This window comes from Hyalella azteca, unplaced genomic scaffold, assembly GCF_000764305.2.
Source record: "Hyalella azteca isolate HAZT.00-mixed unplaced genomic scaffold, Hazt_2.0.2 contig11845, whole genome shotgun sequence".
Classification (NCBI taxonomy): domain Eukaryota; kingdom Metazoa; phylum Arthropoda; class Malacostraca; order Amphipoda; family Hyalellidae; genus Hyalella; species Hyalella azteca.
This window is the reverse complement of record NW_025941827.1, coordinates 60061-86412: the sequence shown is the minus strand read 5'-3', so window position 1 is coordinate 86412 and position 26352 is coordinate 60061. Positions and strand designations below refer to the sequence as shown.

Here is a 26352-nt window from a genome sequence, read left to right as displayed (position 1 = left end):
TACACTGTAATGGGCTACACTGTAATGGGCTACACTGTAATGGGCTACACTGTAATGGGTTACACTGTAATGGGCTACACTGTAATGGCTCCGTTGCTGTACATCAACAGTAATGGCTTCCAAATCTGCTTATTAGCAGTAATGGGTTCAACTCTACACCTTTACAGTAATGGGTTCCAACTCTACACGTTTACAGTAATGGGTTTCAACTCTACACGTTTTCAGTAATGGGTTCAAACTTTGCCCATTAACAATAATGGGTTCCAACTCTACACGTTTACAGTAATGGGTTCCAACTCTGTACATCAGCAGCAACGACAGTAATGACCAGCGAATGCTTTATATGTATCACAATTTTCAGGGAGTCTAACAACCCGTCAGATGACGTTGACTGATCAAACGTCGTGATCTATCGTCATGTAAAGAATTTATCAACTCCAGGGAATTTTTAATATAATGTTTTCACTATATTCGTTCATGGTACGTTTTTCAACAAGAAAATTCTACCATCTATTATTAATATCAAAAGTAATGGGTACAAGCTCCGTTCATTCAATGTAATATATATGAACACCCTGTAGGCCTATATCAATATTGATGGCACAAACTCCGAACATAAACATTTTAAACCATCAATTGTTGGTTAAACACAGTACATTACCAGTAATGGGTTCAAACTTTGTTTAACAACAATTATGAATTTAAACTGTAACTGAATATTTCCGGAAAAATGTTAAGATGTGGTATATCACTTTTAAAATGGGTTGGAATTCTGTTCGAAATAGTTAGAAATTGGATTAGAATTCTGTATTTTATCGGTACTGTGCTACATCTATGGGTATATCTATTAACGATTTAGATATTAGGATTTAATTAATGTTACGTTCAAAATGTATTTATAAATCAGCAATGGGTCAGATATAAGTATATCTGCAATATTAGGCTCCGAATGCGTAGATCCCCAGTAATGTATTCGAACTGTTTATATCAGTTCGAACACATTACTGGGTGTAATGTGTTCGAAAAGCTAAATTTGTATTCAGTATCATGATGGCTGCTATACTTCTTCAGCTGTTAGACGAGCCCGCGTCTCCGAATCATCAATTCGGGTGTTATTTTCGCTTTAACATACCACATTGATAGCAGGTCGCGTGTAGCCAGGACCTGTTCGGGATTACCGTTAATTTTGATGTAAATAGCCCCCATGTTTTTTTTTGCTTATTTCATCTTACTAACAGCATGTTGCGTTTAATTGTTCGTATGTAATTAATTAGACTTTATTCGAGGCAAGTTGTGTGTAGTCAATTCGCGACAAGGTTCAAATTTACCTACATTAGATACGATTGTAACGTTATAAAATTATGCAGACTGGCGGGAGTTATTGTAACCGGTTGATCAGGGTTCGATATTCCATAGTAGCAGCTGATCCATACCTATAGCCAGTTACCTGGGGTTCAATATTGCCTAACATAGGTAGATTTATATAGTAAATTGTTTGGGTTTGATTATAACCTCCGCGAGGCAGATTCATGTGCCTAGCTACCTGCTGTTCCATAAAGGCAGGTTGAATGAAACAAGTTTTTGTGGGTTAAATTTCACTAACCAGCGACAGGTTGTCCTTGGTTGTCGTAACATTAATAGTATCAGCCTGTCACATTAATAATGCCTGTATTAATTACAAATGTGACCTGTCGCCGATCCCAGACATCTCAGAATTAGTGTATCTTGCAATGGCGTTGGTCCTGTAACTCACTGCTTCAATCTCCCGGCCAACTTGCCGACTATGGCCAGAACTGTCACAGGGAACTTGGATCGAACCCGCTGCAGACTGTTCCATTATTGGTCTGAACTTTAAACGCCTGGTCACCGTGCCGAGTCAAACTCATTAGAAGATGAAACAGAGGTGATCTGAAATTATTTAAATTTTAATGTTGAAATTGAGCATCTCGATCATCATGCATCTTTAATGACAAATGTACCGTGTTAATATTGAGAGAAGAAAGAAAGCCTTTGCTTGTTACTCACTAGATATATTCTGGGCAATATTCTACAGAGATGAAATACATTCAGCGTTATTTCTTCGTGAAACATAGAATTTGCTCTTTATAATTTAAAGCTCAGACCATACAACTAAATATAAGCTTGAAAATACTCCTTCAGCTCTTTCAGAGCCAAGTAAGTGCCGGAGTTAAAATGGCAGCACATGAAGTACAACCACAGCTCACAGTTGCTTCAATGAAAATTATTCGATTAGATTTCAAATCGACCGAGTTTAGTGTGAATGCTTGTTTCACTTTGATAAAGTTATGAAAATCACCGATTGAATAGCTTCAACATGCAATGGTTGTTCATATTGCTACGCCAATGTTCAGGCTAAGGGTCCCATCAAATCCGGCTGATCTAATAACTCTTTCGAAAAATTAGTTGAAATGTACTATTTTTATACGCTCATTATAATAATGCTCTACATCAGGGGCATAATCATTGTTTAATGATGCAATTTCATAATTTATGAAGGTAACTAGTTTGTTTTGCGTCATTAACAACAACACCATGCGACTTTCAATAGATGATGTAAATGAAACAAATGAGCGAGTGTTAGCGAATCATAGCCCACATATCTAAATCGTTACAACCGAGTAGACACAAAATAGATAATCATATATAAATAAAGTCAAATAATTAATATTTAGGCGAAATTTGACTACAAAATCTATCCAAATTTGCATTTGATAATTTGTTTTGAGGTATTAGTTCGATTATTGTTTGAATCTAGCATAACATAGGCCATTGTTTATTCACTTTATCTATAGCAGTTAGACTGTTGAGATCGTGTGTTTGGTGTATGAATGGAGTAGTTTTAGTCAAAACCCAAGTATTAGAATGATGTGGAAAGACATTTGACTCATCGTGGCAGCCTGTAATTTGAGGTAAAGTAGTAGTGATTATGTGACTATTTTTCTATATTTTACTATCAATTTACACGTGAGAATTAGCAGAAAAGTTTGTCAGGTTCACGCTATGTCGCCAATGATACTGCCTAGTGGCTAGTGCCTACTCACTGCCTAGCAAAGCTAGCTTAGTCAAAATTGAGCTGCGCACTGTACAGAATGTAATTTGCATTGTGTTATGCCCAAACAATAAATTGATAAAATTGCACTTGAAGTTGAAGGCTTGTTTTCTTGATACCTACTTTTTAGAGAAGGCAAGCATTTTTCATTCCTAAAAATTATGGTGTTCCACTAGTCTGGAAAAGTCCTATTTTTGTCTGAAATATCACGGCTCTAATATCATATAATTTCAGTAGGTATGAAATCTCGCGGCTCGAATGTCATAAATTTTTGTTTGATTAAAAAATCGCGGTTTGCACTTNTTTGAGCTTGGAGTGGACCAGGGCTGGAAAGGTCCTACTTTTGTCTGAAATATCGCAGCTCTAATATCATATTATTTCAGTACCTAGGTATGAAATCTCGCGGCTCGAATGTCATAAATTTTTGTTTGATTGAAAAATCGCGGTTTGCACTTCACAAACATGTCACTTCATAAAAATCTCAACTTCTGCAATCCGTATTGCTTTACCGTTCCCGCCAAAATATCCTGCAGAAAAAAACAAACATCGTAATGTAAACAAATCAACTAAACATTTTGTTGAAGATTGAGCATTGTAGTGCGGTCATGTCAAAGCGGTCAGACTGCATTAACACATGCTCAACTTACAGTAAAGACAAATTTTATTGTTGCCATTTGACTGTTTTAGGGTAAAATTAGAGATTTGGGGTAACACGTGCATGGACAATGGACATTGTAAATAAATTCACGCCTCGTAGATGGCTTTTCATGACCGAGATATGGAATTCACGCCTCGTAGATGGCTTTTCATGACCGAGATATGGAATTCACGGCTTGGTGAAATGGAATCACAGCTCGAAGAAATGGAATCATGGCTGGCAAATCCATAAAACCACGGCTCGAAAAATTCAGTCGTGGCTTGCCAAGTAGATATATTCCATGCCTGGAGTGGACTAGAGCTTTCCTGCCATTTTTTGGACTTTGGAGCCACTAGATTCCAACTAAATGAATAACCTATCATCTTGTTGACTTGTTATTGAAAAAAGTACATGATTGCCAAAGTGGAAAATTAGGCAGAATCCACCTTTGAATGAAACAAAAATTCCTGTGAATCTGGGGGATTTTTCTTGTTCCTATGATCTTTTTCTAATTTTGTGTGTCAAAAATAATGAGAACTGCTTAATTCCACCATGGATTCTAAAAAAAATACCAGTCCAACAATGTTATTTGATTGTGATTTTGAAAACTTATTCTTAATATTGTGGAATGGCAGCAGAGTGGAATTTTAGGAAGTGCTTAGGCATTTAGCCCCAGCACTCCAGCAGACTGACCGTACTGCTCCACTCTTGAGCTGCTCCCAAGTGACACATTTTCAATAGTTTTGGAATTTTTTTTTTGTTTTCATTTTGGACGCATGCATGTTTGTTAACAGTTACTTGAGAGATAATTCATCTAGCTTACACTCAGAAAGGTGTAGACTCTTGAGGAAATTTCCCATGCTAAATGAGCTTCCTTAAAGCATTGCATAAAGCTTTGCATGAAATTTATATATATAGATACCTTTCAAGCCCTGACTATAGCTTTTCTCCCCTTCCATTTTTAGTGCCGCAAGATTTCTGCTTGATAAATTATCTCCTATCTAATTATTAACTAAAGTACACGATTAAAACATGAGATTCTAAATGTATTAAAAACTTGTCAATTTGGAGCTGTGAGATTTTATTGAAGAGTAGAAAAATTCAAATCCAGCATAGGGCTATCATGATCTGATCAATTTGCACAGACCCCTTGCATGGCCTGCTGCAGCAGGTGGCATTGAAAGCTGCAATGGTTACTCACATGCTATTAGTATATATTTATTGGAGACCAGCAAATTTGTTTTATTGAAAATTTTCTTATTAGTATTTTTAATGTATCATCCATTATCCAGTTACAAGATGCATTGAGTGATGAAATTTGGAATGACATAAGTACAAAATTATTTAAATATGATCATACTCAAAAATAAATTTGTTTAGAAATTATTGCCAAATGAAGAAAATATGATGATAATCAAGAATTAAAAAAAATTACACTGGAAAAATTCTCAAGGTTCTGACAAATCCAGTAGTTTGAATGTTGATAGCTGGAGTCCCATCCTTAATGATAAGGGCCTCAGCTATTGCAAGTGGGCAAGTCAATATTAAGGGGAAGCAGGAAAGTTTATCCCTCTCTATTGCAGGAAAATTTATAGACCACATTGATCCCTTGGCTAAACTCCCATCAAAATGCTGGGAGTTGTTTTTTTTCTGCAGCGTTCATAGTTTTTCAGAAGTTTTTTGCAATTGGCTTGATCAGATACTAGCAGGAAGTTCAATGTTTTGCTCCATAGGTACTTGAGCTCTTCAGCGACTAAGCCCATCCTCTCTGTTCTTTGGCAGTGGATTAAAAATTTGAAGTGTCCAATGATGTGGTTTTTCAGGGGCATGACTTAGGTCACTCAAGGGTTCTTCATAAATTGCCACATTGTATCTTCTTGATGGGGGCTTGAAACTGGACTAAGTTCTTTGTCCAGGTTTGCTTGTTCTTATCTGTGTTAGAACTTAGAAGAATTGTTTTCAATTAAACTGTTATAAGCTACAAGTATGAGCTAATTTATGAATTTTTGGCAGACCTCCAGAATGTCAAGATCTCCCATCAAGAAAGAAGGGAGCACAGCAGCTTCTCTTGAGGAGCAGGAGGTTCTCTCAAAGCCCAGCAAATCTTTGGTTGCAACAGGTCAGCAATACTGCCATAAATACTGGAAAAAACTTTCTTCAACACTTGCCATTATTGTTTGGTTACCTAATAATCTTTGCTTCTCTTTTTCTGCTTGTCCTAATAATTGGTGTGTTGTTCAGCACAAAGTCTAGTGAATTGATGTATAATATATCATGAAAATCCAATAAGATTTTTGGAGAAGTAAAATCATCTCTAAGACCAATTCAAGATTTCCTTTCTAAATATTCTAATGAACTTTTTCAAAATTATGCATTTTTTGCATTGTATACAGTACTGTACTTGAAATAACTTTTAGCGCATTTCTCATTTATGAAAAAAATTCACTATTGTGCTTGCCATGTCCGTCTGTCTGTTCGTCCGTCTGTGTCTTGTGACATTTTCGTCGATGAGAAAATGTGTGCTCTGTCACTCACTGCAGTGAGTGCTGAGTTATATTTTTGTAAACCTTGTATTTCCAATTCATCAGGAAGCAGCAGCCAAAGTTCCATGAGTATTTGTCCACCCACTGACCTGGTAGTGGATGTGGGTGCCAGCTCAGCCCTACTGAGTGACGTGGCGGCTGCCCTGCTGTCACCTCCCACAGTTCCACGCACCCAGCCTCCTCCGTACTCCAGCGTTGCTGGCAGCGGTGGCAGCTCACCGGCTGCTGCCTCCAAAAGTCCTCTGCTGCTGCGGCCTCCCCCTCCCCCCTACACTGCCACCAACCCCATCCCTGGCACTGGCAGTAATCCTGGTCAGATCAACATGGAGATCAGTTGTAGTCTTAAGCAATTTTTTGTCAATATATGTTTACCATGTATATATGAAAGCCTTCTGGTTTGGCCTTGATGAGAGAAACTTTCTTCATTTTACACAAGACTTTAATGCCTCATTGTTATTTGAAGATTCCATTTGAATAGGCTGCAAACTCAAAAGAAACCATTCATAATTAATATCGTACAATTTATTCATAAAAAATCAAATTGCATATAAAATTTGACTGTTTCATCTTATTTTGCCACATTATCTGTTTTTTATAATATGCATGGCAGTACAGTTATATACTTACCTCGGTTACAGGTTATACTTATCTTATATTCCTATCTTATATTACTTAACTTATATATTTACCTCGGTTGCAGGTTATAATTATCTTATATTCCTATCTTATATTCCTATCTTATATACTTATCTCATATACTTGTTTTATAAACTTATCTCGGTTGCAGGTTCTGGTAGCGGAAGCCTCTCGCCTCTGAGCCAGAGTGGGGGATTGTTCTCTCTCCTGTCAGGGGGCAGCAGTGGTGCCTCGAGACCTTATGGCCTTGCCAGCACCACCACCAGCAATGCTGGGGCCAGCAAGTCTATATTAGGAGTCGGGGTCCCTAAAACCAGTCCCAACTTGGTGGCCAAGACCGGCAGCACCTCGCTGGACATGATGCCCACCATCCCTCTAGTGCCTGTCAATTTCGGCAGCCGCAGCAGCAGTGCCGGCAGCTCTCCTGCTGGAGGGATGCTGAGCAAAGCCCTGAGAGGGGGCGTGGTGCGGCCCAGGGCTCCACTGGGGGCAGGACTTCTGAGTCTCGCCAGGTCCACGTCTCTGACCATCAAACGCGGTGGCAGTGGTGCTCTGAAAATAAAGAAACCTTTTGGACTGTGAGTGATTGTTTCCATTTTGGGTTTCTAGCGCTATTTTAATGAGTACAAATCAAATTAAAACATGTAAATTAGCATTTTTCTGTGAGTGATTTTTTCTTTTTAGATTTACGCGCAATTGATGAGTATAAATTAGATTAAAATGCGTAAATTAACATTTTTGGATGAGTATTATTCACTACCATTGAACTTGGTTTCCTAATTCCTAGTGTTCATTTATTCTTAAAAATGTCATGTATTTTTGTGGCCTGGGCCGGGATTCTTTCCTCTTTGTACACACAAAATCTTTACAGTTTTGGTAAGAAAAAAGAATTTTTAGTGCATTTTATCATTTATGAAAAAAGCACTATTGTGCTCGTTATGTCCGTGCGTCTGTCTGTCTGTCTGTCCGTCCGTCCGTCCGTCGATGACTTCACGTTTTCGTCGACGAGAAAATGCGCTCTCTGTCACTCACTACAGTGGTACTGAGTTATATTTTTTCCTATATGCAGTGGTCGCGGTGGGCGGCGACTGGAGCACAGCCTTTCACTGGANGAATGATATTAAACTTATCTTTATTGTAATTGATTTATTGAAATAAACAGTGAGATGATTTTGTGTGGAATGATATCAAACTTCTGTTTATTTTAATCAATTTATTTAATCGATTTATTTATTTAAATAAACTGAGATGAGAAATGTTTCAGAAAAGCTGTGCGTGTTGTGTCACTATCCATGATCAAGCATTTTAGAGGGCAATGAAATTGAAGGCAAGCAAATGCTGGGAAACCAAAATTTTTAAAATTGTTTGGAAGATATTTGTCAAAATTACTTGAATATATTAACATATTCTAGGGGGCACACCCAGGGTGTGTAGCAGTCATGGAAAACCCGGAAAGTAATGGAATTTGATTTTTCAATTTCCTGGCCTGGAATGTCATGGGATTCCATTTCAGGTTATGGAAAGTCATGGAATTTGCAAATAAATGAAGACAAAAAGGAAGTGCTTTTCGGTGCTGCAAGTTTAAACCCATTAATGCCGAGCGGTTCCATTTGGAACCAGCGGAGAAAAATGAATTCTTAATAAAATTGTAAGATCAAATAGATATACAAGTGGATGCGTAGGTTTGATACACATCATGTACATGTTCTGGCAAAGTTTAGTTCTGCTGCTCCAACTACTCTCTTTTCAGTTAACATTCAAAAATTACTAGAACCAGGTCATGGAAAAGTCATGGATTTTTTTTATAAATGCTGGTACGCATTCTGCACACCAGAAATTGACAATTCAAAAGAATCCTGTCTTGGCAATGAGTCTTGTATACTTAAATAATCCTAAGAGTTTTGTTCTGGTTCATGTTAACAAAATCTCCTCGTTTATTGTATGCATTGTTGAAACCTGCGTGGCGGTGTCTGTGAATGCGTTGTTGCAGGAAGGTGAAGCCCATCAGGAAGCACATCGGAGAGAAATGTCCTGACCCTGTGGAGGAGATCCACCTCGTGGGGCACGCCGTCGAGCCCTCCGTCAGCCTCCTCTTCTCCCCATCAGGCAAGTTCTGCTCATCCACCATATAACCTCGGCCCTACGGCTCTGGAGTGACCCCCTGTCGGTGGTGTACTTGCGCGAGGGGGGTCTCTTGTAAAAATTAGAACGGGGAACCAAAACAACGACAAAAGTTTTGCTCATTTAGAAATAAAAGAAATTAAGCAAATATCATGAAGAAAAGGCTAAACTTTATGCAGAAAATGATGGAAAGCTAATGTAACTTTACACCCATGTTTCAAACGTCAGATTTTTTATTGGGTAAGGTATTGATTAGATGTTGTGTTTTTCCACATTTATGTTATATTATATTGTATAATTTTTTATATTCACTTTTTTATGTGCGTAGTGTTTAGACATGTATATTCAAATTTTTTAAATTGACACAACTGATATCGTTGAAACTTTTTATATCATCGTGACCTGTAGCAGTTTGCCACTACATAATTGCCTTATTGATCATATTCTATTATAATTTTAGCAATTGCTATACAAGTTGTATATGCAGTACTTGTATAATGAAACTAAGGATAATGTATGAAACTAAAGATAATGTATATGTGCAGGGGAGGTGGCAGTTCACTATCAGTGTGGGCTGTGGAGTGCGGGGGTGCAGCAGGCGGGGGGTGAGGGGGGCCTTGTGGGGGTGGACAAGAGTGTTGCCACCTCCGCTGGCGTCCCGTGCTCCCTGTGCGGCAACTTCGGGGCCTCCGTGTACTGCAAGGTCGCTTCCTCATCTACATTATTTATATCATTGTTATTACTATTATTATTATTATATCAGTATTTCTCCAGCATACTATTTTTGTAGTATTCAATGGTGGCTGAATTTCTGATAATTGGATAACAGCAAATTTGCCACTCTTGAAGTGCGGTTGTTAGCTTATTTTATTTTCAAGCTTAGAAAAAACCGAATGACATGGTGTATGATATGATGAATGACATGGTGTATGATATGATGTGTGACATGGTGTGATATGATGTGTGACAGAATGTATGATATGATGAATGACAGAATGTATGACATGGTGCATGAGATGATGTATGACGTTGTGTATGATATGCATGACAATGAATGAGCAGGTCTCCGGGTGCGACAACGTATACCACCTGCCATGTATTAAATGAATATTTCTCCACTGCAAGGTCTCTTCCCCTTCTACATTATTTATATTATCACTATTACGCAAGGTCGCTTCCCCATCTACATTATTTATATTATTATTATTATTATTAAATGAATATTTCTCCACTGCAAGGTCGCTTCCCCTTCTAAATTATTTATATTATTATTATTATATCAATATTTCTCCAGCATATTATTGCAACTTCGGGGCCTCCGTGCAAGGTCACTTCCACATCTACATTATTTATATTATTAATACTATTATTAAATGAATATTTCTCCACTGCAAGGTCGCCTCCCCTTCTACATTATTATTATCATTAGTGTTACATGAATAAATCTCTCGCATATTATTATTTTTTTGTACTGTATCAATATTATTCTCGATATATTATCTCCAGCATATCATTTTTTTTTGTACTTCCGTGTACTGCAAGGTCGCTTCCCCTTCTATATTATTTATATCATTGTTAATACTACTATTATTATTATTATTATATGAATATTTCTCCAGCATATTATTTTTTTATTAATCAATGTTGGCTGAATCTCTGATAATTAAATAACAGCGAATTTGCAACTCTTGAAGTGCGTTTGTTAGCTTAAATATTTTATTTTTAAGCTCAGAAAAAAATCTAATTTTCATGATGAGTGACATAGTGAGTGACATTGTGAATGATGCTATGAATGACTCGGTGAGTGACATGATGAATAACATGTTGAATGACATGATGCATTATACGATGAATGAGCAGGTATCTCGGTGTGACAAGGTGTAACACTTGGCATGATGAATGATACGATGAATGACACAGTGTAAGGATTTGATGAATGACACAATGAATAACATGATGTATGATATGGTGTATGAAATGATGTACCGGTATGACAATGAATGAGCAGGTCTCCGGGTGCGACAACGTATACCACCTGCCATGCGGCAGCAGCTCAGGCGCCATCCTGGACCAGCACAGCACCACGCTGCTCTGCCCCAACCACGTCCAGAAAACACCCGCCATGTGTATGTTCCAGTCCAGTCTTTCTTTTAATCCTGTAGGATTATAGTCCTATCCATTGTCCTTCTTTTAATCCTGCAGGATGAAAGTCCTATCTATTGTCCTTCTTTTAATCCTGTAGGATTATAGTCCTATCTATTGTCTTTCTTTTACGATTCCTGTAGGATCATAGTGTTTGATCTGTTCAATTTAGTATAGTTTAATGCCGAGCAAGTTTTATTTAACAAATGCTATCTTTTACATGATTTTTCATCTGAATTATAGTGCAGGTGGTGCCCAGTATGTTTACTTAGATTCTAAGTGGCCGAGATAATGAGCTCAGATTCCTAAGTTTATTTATTATTTTGATTTCTTTCCTTTAATTTAAAACTCAATCACCGTGCACTCTACCAGTACAGTCTGCTTAATATAGAGATATCACAAGCATTGTAACATCACGGAACAAGCTGTGTTCTGTGGCCGTGTTTAAAATAGAAAAAAATATAAGTCAGTACTCACTGCAGTGAGTGACAGAGAGCGCATTTTCTTGTCGACAAAAACGTGAAGTCACGGAGGCTCAGACAGGCAGACGGACATGGCGAGCACAATAGTGTCTTTCTTCATAAATGAGAAAATGCACTAAAAATGCATTAGTACATGTAGTGGCCAATTTCTTGTCAAGTCTGATTGGCTGAGAGTTATGAACCTGTAACTATTTTCGATAGTGTGGCCTCTAACACGAATATGTTGCATGCAGTGCCAGGCATAGGGTGCTGTTTGCGTGGTGTATGTACTCACAAACTGCTACCAATACTCTGTACTAACACGAATACCTGCGTGCAGTACCAGGCGTGGTGTGCTGTTTGTGTGGTGCATGTACTCAGAAACTGCTACCAATACTCTGTACTAACACGAATACCTGCGTGCAGTACCAGGCGTGGTGTGCTGTTTGTGTGGTGCATGTACTCATAAACTGCTATGTACCAGGCATAGGGTGCTGTTTGTGTGGTGCATGTACTCATAAACTGCTACCAATACTCTGTACTAACACGAATACCTGCGTGCAGTACCAGGCGTGGTGTGCAGCGTGTGCGGGATGTTCGCCCCTGGCCAGCAGTTTGTGTGGTGCGTGTCATGCAACGCGCACTACCACGCGTCCTGCCTCAAGCCCCCCATCGCCCCCACCCCCGTGGTCAGGGCGGGATACCAGTGCAATGACTGCAAGACTTGCCAGGTAAAACAGACAATATTAATATTATTTTATTTCTATTATTACACACCTGCAGGTGCCCTGAAACTCATCGTGCACTAATATTTGTCATGTATTACCGTCATATCTAATATTCTTCATTTTTTGGTGCTATGTAATTTACATTGTGTGTATACTAAAAATCGATGCTATTCATATACTTTGTTTCGTCCCATGCCTTGTGTAAGACATTTAAAACTGACTGTGTTCATTTTCAATGCAAGATTTTTTAATTGCTAAGCTGTTCCCTGTTATCTCATTGCATGGTCAGGTTAACCTGCAAGCTAGTTGCAATAATCTTTATTTTTAATATTCAGTGATATTCATTTAAATCAACATGAACACAGTGAAATGACTAAAAAAATGAAATTTTTAAACTGTAAACTGCCATTTATTTTAAAATATAAACTACCACTTAGTTTATGATGTAAAGTGCTATATAGTTTAAAATGTAAACTGCAATATAGTAAATTGTAGTGCATTGCAATGAATGTGACATTTGATTTTGTGTACAGATATGCGGGCACCCCGCGGACGACCTGACATGCAACGTGTGCAACAAGGCCTTCCACTCTAGCTGCGCCAAGCCCTTCGGCCTGAACGCCTCCAAGGCAGACTGGAAGTGCAAGGTATCAGGCTGTGCTTGCATATCATCAGATATTGCGCCTGCTCAATGATTATCATGGCCACATCTTAATCATATAAAACACTGTGTTGACACAGACATGTCCAAGTTTTGTTCACTCATAACATGCCCGTGTTGCCACAGACATGTCCAAGTTTATGCACATGTTGCCACATACATGTCCAAGTTTAGCTCATAACATGCCCGTGTTGCCACAGACATGTCCAGGTTTATGCACATGTTGCCACAGACATGTCCAAGGTTAGCTCATAACATGCCCGTGTTGCCACAGACATGTCCAAGTTTTGTCCATAACATACGCACACGTGTTGCCATAATGTCCAAGTTTTGTTCTTAACATGCACGTGTTGCCACAGACATGCCGCGTGTGTGGTGACTGTGGTGCCCGTACTCCTGGCAACGGCAACTGTTCTCGCTGGCACTCAAACTTCACGGTGTGCGACTCGTGCTACCAGCTGCGCAACAAGGGGCTGGCGTGCCCTGTGTGTCTTAAGGCCTACAGGACCGTCATGCAGCGGGAGATGGCCCAGTGCACCGTCTGTAACAAGTCAGTAGCTCGAGCCTAACTGAGTTATGATGATAGTAGCAAAACATATCAATATGATGACAATATTAATATAAAAAAATATCAATATTATGACAATATCAAAACATATCAATATGATGACAATATCAAAACATATCAATATTATGACAATATCAATACAAAACAATCTGGGTCATGATGACAATATCAAAACATATCAATATGATGACCATATCAAAACAAAACAATCTGGGTCATGATGACAATATCATAACATATGATGACAATATCAATACAAAACAATCTGGGTCATGATGACAATATCATGACCTAATATCAAAAAGTGCATCGCTATTTGGACAATAAGCAACTTTTTTTGTTAAGTGATATTGTGGGATCTTAAGTTCGTGCGTGAAGTTTTCCTGTTATTAACTAGTGTGTGAATGTGCCATGCACACAAGCTGAGATCGGAGCTAGCATTCATGCCTCTTTTAGCCGGGCCAAAATGGGTCAATATATCCACACAAAATCAGATGGTGCGTCACTATTAGAACAATTATTTATTATCGATGGTTTGGTATTCTTAGAACCTGCGTTGAAGTTTTCCTGTCTTCAATAAGTTCTGTGATCGTCCCAGACACGTGCACAAAGGATGCGACGCTGAGGCGGACCTAGCGGGCATCGCAGCTCGCGTCAAGGCTGATCCATCCTACGAGTATCGCTGCGCCGCCTGCCGCGCCAACCCACGCTCTGGTCAGATAATTTTATCTCGATGTTTATTTTATATTAAGGTTAATTTTAATTTTATGTCAAGGGTAATTTTATGTCAAGGTTATTGTATTTTAAGGTTAATTTTAATTTATGACAAGGTTAATTAAGTAGTTATCATCATCAGCGTGACCTTGGACTAAGAAGTCCTAAACTCATCATAAGGTCATAGTTAAATCTAATGTTTAGGTTTGCGACACCCCATTTTGTTTAGTCACTTTTATTGTGTATGTGCATCTCTCAACCTGGTGGACTTTCATTTGTACAAGATTAGGAGTGATTGTGATGTATGTGGGATCACATGTCGTTATTTATGAACTCAGTTATTATAAGTGAAAGAAGGTGAACGTAATTCGCCATATTTCATTATTATTTGACAAAATTTAAATTGTAATCTTATTTTGTACAAATTCTGAGGTGTAGATGATTTTGTTCAACTTTCCTAGCATATTTCATTCAGGTTATACATAAACAAAATAGTATACAAAGCAAAGTATGTCGTAGCGGTGTATGTTTTTTTTTCAGATAATGTTTCAGAGACAAATGATGTCTTTTAGCAGGCACTGAAGTCGATTTGTCTACCATTTAGCCAACAATTTTAGCAAGTAATGTGTACCTTAATCCACGTCAGTCTGCATTATTCTGTACGTTACAATTGCCCTATATTCCTACGAGTATCGCTGCGCCGCCTGCCGCGCCAACCCACGCTCTGGTCAGATAATTTTATCTCAAGGTTCATTTTATGTTAAGGTTAATTTATGTCAAGGTTATTTTATGACAAGGTTAATTTTATGTCATGGTTAATGAAGTAGTTAAATCTAATGTTAAGGTGTGCGACACCCCATTTTGTTGAGGTAATTTTATTGTATGTGCGCATCTTTTAACCTGGTGGGCTTTCATTGGCACGAGATCAGGAGTGATTGTGATATATCCTTTCATAGCTACTAGATCAGGAGATTGTTTGACAGATTTAAATTATAATCTTATTTTGTACAAATTCCGATGAACCATTCACTTCGATTGATTTAGGTGATTTAGGCCACTTCTCTGGGTATATTTCAGTCAGGTTTATACATGAACAAAATAGTATAGGTACTGAGCAAACTATGTCGCAGCGGTGTAGGCTTTCCTTCAGATAATATCTCAGAGACAAATGACGTCTTTTAGCGGGCACTGAAGTCGATTTGTCAATCACTAAGCCAACAATGTTAGCAAGTAATCTGTACCTGAACCTATGTCAGTCTGCTTTATTTTATACGTTACAATCGCCCCTATATATTTACAATTTAGTTACATTTGTACCTGTGCAGTCAAGCAACGGTTAAAGTTTGTCATGAATATGACTTGGTAAATATAACTTTTGCTCCTTTGCAGTCAAACAACGGTTTAAGTTTGTTATGAATATGATTTCAATATTACTTGTGCAGCAGGGCCGTGCGTGCGCATGGGTGAGGACTCGAGCGAAGGATGCACGCAGGACTCTAGCGCCCTCAGCGACCAGGACTCCATGGACACTTCGGAGGATGGGGGTCCCGGGGGCCTTACGCCCACAGGGCCGCCGCCCCCACCGCGCCGCACCTCCTTCGCCGGGCTGGGGCAAAGCGCGTGAGTAACATAGCTATTTATCTATCTTATATTTAATTTCTAGGTATTTAATCTCGCAAACGTAAAATCCATAAATTGTAATAATTATAGGGAAATGGCGTGATTTTGAAGGCTTTATTCTTCTATTTAATTGCGTGAACTTAGAATCCATAAATTGTAATAATAATTGAGAAATGGCGTGATCTTGAAGGCTTTATTGCCTGATTGCAACTTTTGGAACAGAGTACATCCTTCGTTAGTTCAATTTTTTTATTAATTATCAATATAGTGAAAACATGGATATGTTGTAAAAAAATTGATATTAATTGAAAGGAGATTTTTGAATTTATTCTGAAAACTCAGCGCCTTCACGTCACTCATGCAGCGAGCGTTCAAAGTTAAAATACATGAACTGTTTATCAAATTATTGAGCATTGACGCATTAACTTGCTATAGAACAGAACTATGAATTTCTACTCTAGACAATGTTATACTAATTGAGAGTAGGCACCGTTCCTTGGAATATATAAATTCTTGATTAGTTATTGGCTTGAGCAATGCAGTGTGCTTGCTATATTCAAATTAATATCTTCACAAACCCCAGAGTAACATCCCGTATCCTAGTTTTGAGACACTGTAAATTAATTCAGGGGCGAAATGTCAAAAATAGTTAGTAAATACTTCAGCTAATTACTGATGGCTTATCAAGCTTAACCCATATATCACAGACAAGATATAGACAGAAATTCGTCATCATCCCTATCAATTTGAACGAAATTTTCGATCGCAACGTACCAGCTTCAGCATATGCACTTATTGCAGCAGTGCAGCTACTTGTATTTTGGTCGCCACTTGCACTTCAGCGAGTTTAGGTAGTATTTCCCAAGAACTATTGTGTGTTACCCCGAGTATTATTCCCAAGTTAATGTTAGCATTGGTATTGATGCGATGAGGTTGTTTACTNCTACGTGTATTTTGGCCTCCACATGCACTTGACTAAGTTTAGGTAGTATTTCCCAAGAACTATTGTGTGTCACCTCAAATATTATTCCCAAGTTAATATTAGCATTGGTATTGATGCGATGAGGTTGTTTACTACACGTTATTACTGCAGGCTGAGTTCGCTGCTACAGCTCCAGGGGCCCGCTTGCGGTACCCCTGCTACAGCCACCCTGGCGAGCGCCTTTTGGGGCTCCTCTTCATACGGTGGCTCCCCCACCGGTAAGAGCTACTTCTATTATGAAGTGTTATTTCCCATCATTATTTACTGCGTATTATACTCTTCTTGGATTTACTCTAGGATTTTTCCTTTAGTTTCTTTGTATCATTTATCCTTTAGCTTCTAACCTGAATGATTTCTCCTTCTGTTTACCGTACAATATTTATCCTTTTAACGTGGTTATAATTGTTACAATATTGCAGGTAATAGCAGCACTAACGGCAGTAACAACACGAGCATCGGTAACACCCCCAGCACCGTCAGCAATAACGGGAGCTCTACAGGCAACCTGTCCACTAGTCTCTACCTCAACCGCGGCAAACCCCTGCCTCTAAACAAGCGCGGTAACCCCTTCCTACCCCGCGTGCGAGGTGCTGCTTCTTCTTCCTCGGGGAAGGGCGGCAAAGGCGGTGAGTTCCCCTAATGTAGTGAGGACTTGACTCAGGGTTGGGGAGAAAGTGGTGTGAAAGGGGATGATTATCCCCTCTGAATGAAACATTCGAAAGGGATAAAAGTAGTCGGTATCCCCAGCTGATGAGGTCACAGATATTTTTTGTTTTGCAGAGGGAGGAGAGGCTTGCTCTGGATTTATTTCAAATTTGACGTAAATTTATCATGAAACTGTTTACTTGACTAGAATTCAAACTTATTTAGGCTCAACCACAAGCTTCATGACGCATTCAGGTTTAACCGTCATAACCCATGCTCATTAATTTAACATCTTACTAGTTATGTTATTCATACATGAACTTTAAGATCCAATTAATGGGTTAAGGTAGCAATGGAAGTGAAGACGTTTATTGTTGCAAAGAAGCGTTTCATTTGTCCCCTTCATTCATCAATGAGCGATGTTGAAGCTGAAATTTTAGTTTCCTCACAATACGTGAAGCAAATGAATGAATAATGGCAGACCACATTACGATAAGGATCCTGGGGCCATACTTTCAAAACTTGCTAAGTTAACGTAAGTACTTACGCTCTATTTTCTTGTCCATGATTGGTGGATTTTGCTTGAAAGGCCGCCAATGATTGGCTTATGAACTTACGATCTCTTATTTTTTTTTAAGTATAGGCCCTGAACTGAAGACTTAACACAAGACGCCGCAAGTAATCAGCGTTGTCGAGGCTCAAGTTTTAGTTTCCTCACAATACTTTGAGCGAGTAAATGAATAATGACAGATCACATTACAAAAATGATAATGAAGTGAAGACTTAACATAAGACGTGTCCAGTAATTGTGTGTGTAAATGTTGTGCAGGGAGTGGCAGTAGCAGCATGAGCAGCAGCGTTGGCAGCAGCATGGCTCGCAAGCAACTGAGTGGCAGTGGCACCAGCGTCAGGGGTACCAAGAGGGGGAAGATGGTGGGGGTGACGGGAGGGCGGCCCAGCAGGGGTGGAAGAGGTGCGGTCTCCATGAGGGGTTCGTCTGTTGGCGGCTACCGCAGCTTCTTCAGCTACCAACAGCAGGCGGTCATGGTGGGTTATTAATATCCTTAGAATGGGGATAGGTCGTAGCAGCCCCAGGCCACGCTCGGGAGACTGGGAAGATATGCAGGTTGGGGTGTATTTTCTACCAAACCCTGACGTGTTCTGGATAGAATCATTCATATTGTAATTTTTCTGCATATAATAGATATAATTTTTTGTATAAAATATAATGATTCATATTGTAATTTTTAACAAAGAAGTTCTACAATTAATATTCAGAGTTGCCATTGAACCTAAGCATCATATTTATTGAATAATTTGAAGAATTAAAATTTTGTGTGCTAAGTGGACTCTGTTAGACTAATTTACATGTTGCGCTAGCCTGAGGATTATATTTCACTGTTACAAGTAATTCTTGAATTATGAAATTTGATTGAAAATCTAAACAATGGAAATAAACACTTGAAGCCTTTTTTTTTTGTTACGAAGGGTTATGTGTACTTCTAATATCTAATTTACATTTTTAATTGGCTTTTTGGGTTTAATTATATAAGTAATTTGCCAGCTGTTGTCATTGTTGTCCCTTGCTGCAGGCCATGGAGCGGGAGAGCGGTGGAGGTGGGGGCAAGGAGGAGGGGGAGGAGAACAAGATGATCGTCCTGGACGGAGGTGATGCCTTCAGCATCTGGCAGGACGTGTGTGCCATGTGCGGGGCCTTCGGGCAGGACCAGGAGGGCAGGCTTATAGCCTGTGCCNAGATCAGAGCAATCAGTTGAGTCTGTCTCTTATACACATCTAGATGTGTATAAGAGACAGGCTACCACCCCTTCTGTGCTAATGTTGAGGTGTGTGCAGTGCTACCACCCCTTCTGTGCTAATGTTAAGGTTTGTGGCCAGTGCTACCACCCCTTCTGTGCTAATGTTAAGGTTTGTGGCCAGTGCTACCACCCCTTCTGTGCTAATGTTAAGGTGCAATGTATGACATCACAAGCGTAAAGTACAGTATATATGTGGCTGCACTGTATGAACGTGTCGTTTGTTTCGGGGTGGGCTTTGTTCAGGAAACGTAAGCTCTTCTTCTACAGCTTATGATAACGGAGTTATATGAATGATGATGTCTGTTATGGGGCGTTACGCAGTGTGATGACAGGTAGGTATTGTAGTGTGATGATGGGCAGGTAGGTAAGATGAGATGACGGGCTGGTAGTGCAGTGTGATGACAGACAAGTAGGTATGAAGAGAAGACAGATTCTCTCATTCTTTTAACATGTGTGTGATGTAGTGTGATGTAACATTCTTTAACATGTGTGTGATGTATTGTGTAGTGTGATGACGGGCTGGTAGTGTAGTGTGATGACAAGCAAGTAGGTATACTGAGATGACAGTTTCTCTCATTCTTTTAACCTGTATGAAGTTAACATATGCGAATTTTAATGCCCTTTGAGTCTTTTCATGAAGTGAAAGAAGCTAAACAAATTTAGTGTAGGACAAGACAATGGCCCGGATCACTGCTTATTACTTAATTCAATTGCTTTTGTTGAAATATAAAATAAATTCAATTGATTTTGTTGTCAGGTGAACCGCGTGGTGCTGGAGAAGGGCTGGCGGTGCCTGGACTGCACGGTATGTGAAGGATGCGGGGAGCGCAACGATGAGGCCAGACTTGTGCTGTGCGAAGACTGCGACATATCCTGCCACATCTACTGCATGACGCCTCCCCTGCCTCACGTGCCTCAGGGCGTCTGGAAGTGCAAGTGGTGAGACGCTCGCACTTCGTTTGCAATGCCATGCCTTTTAAATTTCAATTAATGCCCTTGTCTCTGGGTATTGGAGAGGCTGAACGGCATCAGTCGAATTGATGGGTAATAATGGACGGATTACACAATAATTTTAATTGAATATAAATGAATAGACGAGGATATTGGAACGAATACTTGACCAAAATGAGGTGAAATTTCTGGAGGAACCAAGCCAGGTCCTTAAAAGGAGTGCAGATACTGACTGTAAAGTCACAGACGACTGGCGGTAAAATCACAGACGACTGAGGGTAGAATCACAGACGACTGGCAGTAGAATCACAGTCGACTGGCAGTAGAATCACAGTCGACTGGTAGTAGAATCACAGACGACTGGCGGTAGAATCACAGACGAGTGAGACGACTGACAATAGAATCACAGATAACTGGCGGTAGAATCACAGACGAATGACGGTAGAATCACAGTCGACTGGCGGTAGTACCACAGACGACTGACGGTAGAACCACAGACGACTGACGGTAGAATGTTGTTGGACTGACGGATTGAACAAAATGCTGTGGTAGTCTCGATAGTCTTGCTGTTAACTTGGGTGTACCGGATAGTCTCCCCAACCGGAACTGGAATGGACGCCAGAGAAATTAGTATGGTCCCTTAAATGTTTCAGAGGTTGTACAGAATATCATGATCACGGTTATGGCAAATGAAGATTTCGCATCAAGTGCACACATTATGCTGCTAATCTATTGCGCTGGTGGCCAGAGCAAGAGTGGCTTATGGCCGGGAAATGGATTTAAATTTGACGTCGAATGTGAATATTATCCTAACGTAAACTAGAATGGCTTGATCCTTTCTGCCCTAATGCTCTGCCCATTACCTTTCAATTAATAGCCTAATACTCCGGCCCTAATTAAATTAATGCCCTGATGCCCTGCCTCTCACCTTCCAATTAATAGCCTAATACCCTGGCCCTAATTAAATTAATGCCCTGATGCCCTGCCTTTTACCTTCCAATTAATAGCCTAATACCCTTGTCACCGGACGTGTGCCGCTACCTTTAATCTTGTCAGGATGATCGAAGCTCCACGGCCAAACGCCGGCAACTATCTTGTAAAAAGTTCACTTTATTGCACTGGGATGTTCATTCATTAAAAGTTCGGTTACACGAGTAAAACTTAGTTTTATTTCAGCACAGCGCTTCAAAGGGATACGTTTAAAAAATTACAGACAAGCACGATGGACATTAGGTACACTGCTTTGATGGAGCATATAGAGCACAGCCACAGTAACTAGCACTAGGGCACAAGATCGCTAGTGGAGCAACGGAGCGAGGTGAGTTCAGGCTAGAACCTCACTGTAGGGCTGGCGGGAAACAACTCACTACCTGACGCACAGACGCTCAGACCTGACCTCGTACTACACCGGTCCGACTGCTATAGGCCTGACTCGCATGTCTCTAGCGCAGCTTCGCCAGACGTAATAGAATAATTTCGTCACAAGAAAATGCACATTGAATAAATTAGTGAACGATGTTCCTCGTTCACACCCTGGCCCTAATTAAATTAATGCCCTGATGCCTTGCCTTTTGACTTTCAAATAATGCCCGAATGCCCTGCCTTTTACCTTCCAATTAACGCCCTAATGCCCTGCCTTTTACCTTTCAATTAACGCCCTAATCTCCTGTCTCTTACATTCTCTTTTGTTCCAGGTGCGCGTTTTGTCACTACTGCGGTTCCAAGGACCCAGGGTCGAAAAGCGCATGGAAGCAGAACTACAGCATGTGTGGACCCTGCCACAGCCTCACGACGTGCCCCGTGTGCGCCTCCACCTTCAGGGATGGTGATCTCATTGTGCAGTGCGACGACTGCAGCCGCTGGATGCATGGTCTGCACGACTACATCCACACAGAGGATGACGCCGAAAAATGTGCTGAGCGAGGATACTCTTGCCAGGATTGCCGGCCTCCTGATTCTCAGCCGTCACATCTTGTGCCTACCTCCCCTTCTCCTTCACTTGTATCCTCCACCACCACATCTCCTGCTCACATGGCTCCCAATATCACCACAACCACCAGCATGAGTTCGTCTATAATAGCATCGTCCGGGACCCACGGGACTCCTGCTACTAGTGTTGGCAGCTTCATGATGGTGAGAGCTTGCAGTGTGGATTCTCCTACGAGGAGTACAAGTCCTTCAGATTTGTTACCAAGGAGTAACTCCAAAACGGATCACTGGGTGGACGGAATATGCCTCTCAGACTCTGGTATGGTACACATAAAAACCTTGACGTTAGAGCCTTTGAAAAAGATGAGGAACCCGCCTAAGCCGATGCGTCCGCACTTCCGACCTTCCCTGGACAGCTCCAGCAGTCGAGACTTGGAAGATGACGACGACGCTGATGACGACGAACGTCAAAAAGACGAAGAACCCCGTCACTGGGTTTATGGTCTCAAGGAGGGAACCGTGCTACAGGCCCAGGAAGATGGCAGTCCGCCTGTGCTGCCTGAAGGATTCTATACATACCCAGGCCAGGAACCGGGTAGTTTCATCCTTCGTAAGCGCCGATACAGGAACATCAAGACCCTGGGAATAGGAGGATTCCAGGTGCGAAGTCGGATAAAGAGGGAGGAAGAGCGAGCCAAGGAAGAGGCTCAGCTCGACCCAAAGGAGCTTGAGGCGCGCAGGAAAAGAACTCACTGGCGCACAAAGAAGAAAATCAAGTTGCTTGAGACGTTTCCTTCGTACATTCAAGAGGCGTTCTTTGGCCGCAATCTGATGGATACAACAACCATGGAAGACACAGCGAGAGTGTTGGAGGACATGGATGTGCCTGCACCTTTGGGTGAAGGCACTGCAAATTCAGAAAGTCCATCTCCTCTTCCTGGAGTATTCGTTTCTCAGCATCACATAAAGCTCAGTAAGGACGAACTTGATCTCGTAGCAGCTGCACGCGAAAGACAACACCACCAGCAGCAGCAGCTCGTACAAAAGCAGCAGCAGCGCAAGAGTATGGGAGGTATAACAGCTATTTCAGCAGTACCTACTACGGCTATTGCTGATCCGGCTACTGCTGATGTTACAGCCCCATCTATTACCTCCAGACCCGCTGCCGCCGCTAAAGTTACTCCAAAAGAAGAAATCAAGGAGGAGGAGTTGGGAGATGCAGATGAGGCAATTGAAGCTCTGTTTGGAGGAGGACGAAATCTCCTGACGGATGACATCATGAGGGACATAATGGATGCTGACATCAGCCATGAGGATGAGGAAGACGAGCAGCACAGCAAGGAAGAGTCAGCCACTCCCAGGCCAGTGGCTCCTAAGCTCACGGATATCCTCGGTCCTGGTTTCAATTTGGACGATGTTGCTGACATCATGAAGAGCCTTCCTGACGAAGCTCTGGAGGAAGTCACTAGTGCAGCTCTTGCTTCCACCTCCAGTCACCCTGCTGGTGGTAAAGGCAGCTCTGCTACTGGAGAGGGAGACTCTGAGGCTCTCGACTCCAGTGTTCTTGAGGATGTGCGTATGGAGACTGACCAGTTGGCTACTTCGATGCATGAACAAATTCACGTGACTTCTTCACCATCCATGGAGTTTTCTCCGATGCACGAGAGAAAAATAAAGCAAGAAGACCCAACTATACCGCAGCCTGGGTCACATCTCGTGCCTTCGTCAGCAGGCACACCTAGAGAACCTGGCTACCCTATGGCGTCGCGAGCTCCCATGCAACGGCATCCCCACCACCAGCAGGTGCGTGTGGCTCGTTTCTATAACTTTTTAGGTGTGATTGACACGATTAAATATTTGCTAAGAACCAATAAATTTTCCAAAATTTGCCTACTCGGCACTAATATCCAGTTTGAAGGAATGATTAGCATTTAAGAAATTTTTATTGGCAATTGTGCGAGGGGCAAATTAATTATAATTCGCGATTTTGGCATCCAAGTGTTCGAGGAGGTTCAGTAGAAATAATTGCTGTGGTAAATTCCATGCACGTTATTCAACAACTAAAATACGATGGGTTAATATTGCTGAACTCTACAGGTGCCAACTGCAATTCTGCAGCAGCTGCAACAGCAGCCTGCCTTCGTCAGGATCCCTGGGGTGAACGCCGATCCTCCTGCGGGCGTCATGCCTGCTCTGTCCGCCAGCTCGCCCCTGCAGCTACAGCAGCAGGTGACCTGAAGAATACTATGGCGTGCATTTTGGCCACATCACACCTACCTTCTTATCCATCCTTATCCTTATCATATGACCATGTTCGGCTCTTATTATGATTGTACTGGCTCAGAAGTACGTACTCACATCTCTTTTCATTTTTTAGTTGTGGCTTCTAACTCTAACCTGAAGAAATACTATTGTAAAATTTGTATTAATCTATTTTTGTTAATTTAATGTTACCCACAGCATCCATGCTTGTCTTCGAGTGGAGGTGTTGCCCCCATGCTGGGCTCCAATGACATGCATGTGGTCAGCAACATAAACAACAACATCGTCAGCAGCTGTGCTAGCAACATAACCAGCAGCAGCAGCATCATGAGCAGCCTTGTCCCTCCTGAGGCCATCACGGCGCCCCAGGGCCAACTGATTCCTCTGGCCCGGGCCTTGCCGACAGTTAGGGCCCACATCCTTGCCTCTGGTAGCGCCAGGTGGGCGCCGTTTATTCTTATCTTTGATCTGTTATCCGTTATATTCTGCTTATCTTAATATTTATCTTATCCATCCGTTATTTTCTGCTTGCGTCTCAAACTTTAAAATTGCTTCATATCCTCTCTAATTTCGAAGACGTCTGCGGGCTTTAGTTTATATTGATTAACAATTTGAAATCACATTTCCAGTTATAGCGTTTATTTGAATAACCTGTAATGCTTTAGCTACAGTTTGGTGAAAAATGATAATGACAATCATGTTCACAGATTTATGGTAAAGATCGTTTATTTGAAATTCCTGCTATTTACAGCGGAGCGGTGACGTGTGGTGTGGCAGCTGTCGTGTCACAGGCCACCCCACCGCTCACCTCAGCTGGCACTGCCATACTACAACAGCAGCAACAACAACAACAGCAGCAGCAGCAGCTACAACAACAGCAGCAGCAGCAACAGACTATATATAATTCTGGTCCAGCATCGCTGGCCGGTGAAAGCATCACAATTGCTGCTGAGGTGCCTCTGCAGCAGCAACAGCAGCTGCAGGCTCCTATGCAGCAGCAGCTGCAGACTCCTGTGCAGCAACAGCACCCAGCCGCCTTGCCGCAGCCTGCTGTCATGCAGCATACTACTGTCTTGCAGCAGCAGCAGCAGCACCAGCCTTCCTTGCAGCAACAGCAACATCCTATTGTTGCGCAGCAGCACCCTATTGTCTTGCAGCAACATCCGCCAGTTGTGCAACAACATTCGCCTGTGGTGCAGCAGCAACATTCTCCTGCCTTGCAGCAGCATCCTGCACCACTGCAACAACACTCGCCTGCTCTACAGCCTCAGCAGTCGCCCGCCTTACAGCAGTCAGAGATCATCGCTCCACAGCAACAAATTATGTCCTCCACAGTTGGCATCCCAACAGCTGGTCACCAGATGCTGCCAGGTGGCACAACACCTCATCAACAGATGATATCAACAGGCTTGCAGCAGCAGCAACAACGGCAACAGCAACAGGGCCCTGTTTTGCAGAATCGTACCTACCCACCACTCTACAAGACCTATCCAGACCAGCCTGCACAGAACAAGGTTATTTTCATACGAGAGGATATTGGTCCTGATCTTGAGATGCAACGGCAAATATATCACTTACGGTACTTGAGATAAATCTTGGCAAGGCTTGTGTTACAATTTTTTTGATGAATTTTTTGTGTAGGATGTCCCAACGTGACATTCGGCGCGAGATAGCTTAGCAGCTGAAGCTCTAGTAATCATAGGTCACTAAACTAACTAACTTGTGTATGATGTATATCCGAGCGCGAGCAACAGACAATGTTGACAATATTATTGTATGATACGTGAGCAGATATGGCCGAGCACGAGCAGCAGATGTTAACAGTATTTATGATACGTGAGCAGATATGGCCGAGCACGAGCAGC

The 26352-nt window shown here is 41.2% G+C and overlaps 2 protein-coding genes across 2 annotated transcripts in view; both read left to right on the top strand.

Annotated features, from left to right (window-relative positions):
- The first annotated feature begins 2829 nt into the window (after positions 1-2829).
- LOC108664343 (dachshund homolog 1) lies at positions 2830-8004 on the top strand. The gene is made up of 5 exons (XM_018150919.2): positions 2830-2930; positions 5721-5826; positions 6296-6562; positions 7038-7464; positions 7956-8004. Exons 2-5 carry the CDS (start codon positions 5730-5732, stop codon positions 8002-8004), a joined length of 840 nt encoding a protein of 279 aa, XP_018006408.2. The 5' UTR covers positions 2830-2930; positions 5721-5729.
- A 130-nt stretch (positions 8005-8134) lies between these two features.
- LOC108664341 overlaps positions 8135-26352 on the top strand; it is a 49157-nt gene continuing 30939 nt past the window's right edge. Inside the window, exons 1-19 of the mRNA XM_047883034.1 lie at positions 8135-8157; positions 8877-8992; positions 9553-9710; positions 11016-11133; positions 12175-12341; positions 12872-12985; positions 13359-13549; positions 14166-14281; positions 15724-15901; positions 16995-17101; positions 17303-17509; positions 18358-18575; positions 19121-19285; positions 19416-19496; positions 20103-20284; positions 21991-24028; positions 24323-24454; positions 24686-24927; positions 25239-26001. Coding sequence (XP_047738990.1) covers positions 8135-8157; positions 8877-8992; positions 9553-9710; positions 11016-11133; positions 12175-12341; positions 12872-12985; positions 13359-13549; positions 14166-14281; positions 15724-15901; positions 16995-17101; positions 17303-17509; positions 18358-18575; positions 19121-19285; positions 19416-19496; positions 20103-20284; positions 21991-24028; positions 24323-24454; positions 24686-24927; positions 25239-26001 — 5316 coding nt within the window. The remainder of the gene's footprint in view (positions 8158-8876; positions 8993-9552; positions 9711-11015; positions 11134-12174; positions 12342-12871; positions 12986-13358; positions 13550-14165; positions 14282-15723; positions 15902-16994; positions 17102-17302; positions 17510-18357; positions 18576-19120; positions 19286-19415; positions 19497-20102; positions 20285-21990; positions 24029-24322; positions 24455-24685; positions 24928-25238; positions 26002-26352) is intronic.